A 2,750-nucleotide genomic window follows, 5' to 3' on the forward strand; every position below is an offset into this window, starting at 1 on the left:
TATCCATTATTTTGATTTCAAATCCAAACGTTGTTTCTGAAAATGCTTTTTCAGCATTGTGATTCTCTTTTATCACAGTACAGTAATACAATCTTTCATAGACATATTCACGTTTAAACTCAATAAATATAACTTTGTTTAACTACCACCACGAGTGCCATCTATTATTGCCTTGTTTATCTAAAAGTGCACTTTTCCTTGTTTTAAATCTAGCCAAAAAGCCATGTGTTGACTGTGAAAGAGTAGACTTTAATTATATGCATTTATGGTGTAATTACTACATTTCCGTGTCAATCCATGTTAATTTTTACCGCGAATAATGCGCTGTCACTTTATTTCAGCGCGTGCAGCACAGCAGAAATAGACTCCGTGCGGAAACGATCGCAGCATGACTGCTGCAGACGCACTGCTCCTGGAGCGCACTGCCGGACCGCAATCGTGTGCAGTGTGACCGCTCTGATCCGTTAACATGGGCGCGGAAAAAATACGCACCACAGACGGAGTGTGTGAACCTGGCGTTACGTTTGTATGCCTGCCCGGTCTGTTCTGTTCTCGTGCTCCATTTAGGCGCACTGCATTCTGATTGGTTCGGATAGCATACTGCGGGAGGTCGGGGGCGCGGAAAATCGTGCTATAAAGCGATTTAGAAATCGCGCAAGCTCAAATCGCGATTTTATGACGATTTCGATTAATTGCACAGCCCTAGTTCTAAATAACAAACTGAAAAAAATGCAATAAAATTTATAGACATTTAAAAAAGAAACTAGTAAAATGACAAACAACAAAATTACTAAACCTTTAAAATAAAAATGAAAACCAAAAATATTAAATTAAATATTTTTAAAAGGAAACTAATCAAAATGTCGAGCACATAAAAAAAAATTACTGAAACTAAGTAAAATTAAAATAAAATGAAAAATATATGTTAGATAATTTTTTACACAACACAATTACTACAAATAAAATTAAACAAACTAAATATTTAACAAATTAAAATTAAAACAGGAAAATAATAGATAAAAATAGTTACATTATGTAATTTAAATAATACATTTCTATAAAGAAAATTTAATTTAAATTAATAAAAGTGATAAGCGCAACAAAATTACTGGAATGTCAACTAAAATGAAAACCGGGAAAGAATTAACTAGTATCTCCGTGATGGCTCATGGTTGAGATGCCTGTCCTGTGAATATTTCTGAAACGCGTGTTTGTCTTTCTGCTTCCACAGGAGTCAGATTATCCTGTTCATGAGCAGATTGACCTGTATGATGATGTCATGTCACCATCTGCCAACAACGGGGACGCACCTGAAGACCGAGATTATCTGGACAACCTGCCTGTGCCGGGAGGATCCGAGGGGAACAAAGGAGCTGCGCCGAACGTCGTCTACACCTACACTGGCAAACGAATCGCTCTGTACATCGGCAACCTCACATGGGTCAGTCTTGTACCCTCTACAGGGCTCTACGCTTACTTTTCTTTTTAGGAGCACTTGTGTCAAAATTTTAGGAGCACCTTCTAATCAATAATCCAAAATGTTATCAAAAATTAGCCTTCCCATTACAAGGTGATATTTGACTCCTTAAAGTGATTTACAGTAAATTGTAAAAATTAATTTAACGTGAATTTTGTTTTTACCTTTGTAATGGCATTTTTCTAACTTTATTAAGTATGTCATCTTCTGTCAAATTCTTTAAAAATTATATTTTATAAGCTTTTTAAAATTGAAATTAAAACGACAGAATAAGAACAAGTAGAATAAGAAACATAAGTTACCAATCAAATGAAATCAGTATTAACAAAATTAATTTGTACAGAGGTGGCACAGTAGAACACAAAAGTGGCTTGGTGTATTTTCAGACATTTAATGAGGCTCAGAGGTGGCATGAGTGCAATTAAATCCATAAATTCATGATGAGATTAATGTTTTAAATATAACATTTTGAATATAGAAATATTAAATAATTTAAATAACCGAAAAGATACTTTAAAAATTAAACTAAAACTGATTTTATCACTGAATCATTCATTCAATTGATTCATTCGAACGGCTGATTCATTCAGGAATGAATCAAGTGACTGTCTTTATGAATGGGTAATCATGAATCACTGACTCACTAGATTCGTTTAAAAACGCAGTTCATTCATAAACGAGACACTGCTGTGTTTGAATGTAGATGTGCAGCGGTTCCGCTGTGTCTGTTTTAAACTATTTTTGACGACGAAATAGAGCAACATCAGACAATAGTGTTCTAGTCAGACAATGTAAGTCACTTAATATTAACTTCTTGTTTATTGTACTGTTGTATTAAATCAGTATCACATTTACAAACTCCCTTAAAAATCATTAAAAGCTGTCGCTCATCTTAGATCATCGCGATCTCACATTTATAATCAACGAAGCTTTCTACACTGCGCAATGAATCTCTTATTTACACCCTGTCTACACTTTGCCTAGGCTATGAAAGGATTCGTGAGATATGTCTGTGATACATTACTCAACGCTGCAAAAACACGTAGAAACCTTTGAAGCTCCCCTGAGCGCAATCACAAATATGATGATGATCGGGTCAGTCGCACTGGTGCTCCTAAAAAAATGTTCATAGACGCACGTATTAGTTTTCAGTCACAAATGCGACTGAAATGGTCGCACTGTAGAGCCCTGCTCTATATCATTCTTTTAACTTACCTTCGGATGTTTAGTCATGTTTATTTTGTGCTGAAGCTGGTATTAATGTGGAGATGAT

General features: G+C 35.1%; 1 protein-coding gene across 4 annotated transcripts in view; it reads left to right on the forward strand.

Moving 5' to 3' along the window:
- cpsf6 (cleavage and polyadenylation specific factor 6) overlaps nucleotides 1-2,750 on the forward strand; it is a 20,602-nt gene that overhangs the window by 1,781 nt on the left and 16,071 nt on the right. For all 4 annotated transcript variants that reach the window (XR_001630858.1, XR_001630859.1, XM_016447713.1 and 1 more), the window contains exon 2: nucleotides 1,232-1,441. Coding sequence is in view for 2 of the 4 variants with exons in the window: in XM_016447713.1 (XP_016303199.1) it covers nucleotides 1,232-1,441 (210 nt within the window). In the remaining 2 variants the exon portion in view is untranslated. The remainder of the gene's footprint in view (nucleotides 1-1,231; nucleotides 1,442-2,750) is intronic.

The sequence above is a fragment of the Sinocyclocheilus anshuiensis genome, unplaced genomic scaffold, assembly GCF_001515605.1.
Source record: "Sinocyclocheilus anshuiensis isolate Anshui unplaced genomic scaffold, SAMN03320099.WGS_v1.1 scaffold283, whole genome shotgun sequence".
Taxonomy (NCBI): domain Eukaryota; kingdom Metazoa; phylum Chordata; class Actinopteri; order Cypriniformes; family Cyprinidae; genus Sinocyclocheilus; species Sinocyclocheilus anshuiensis.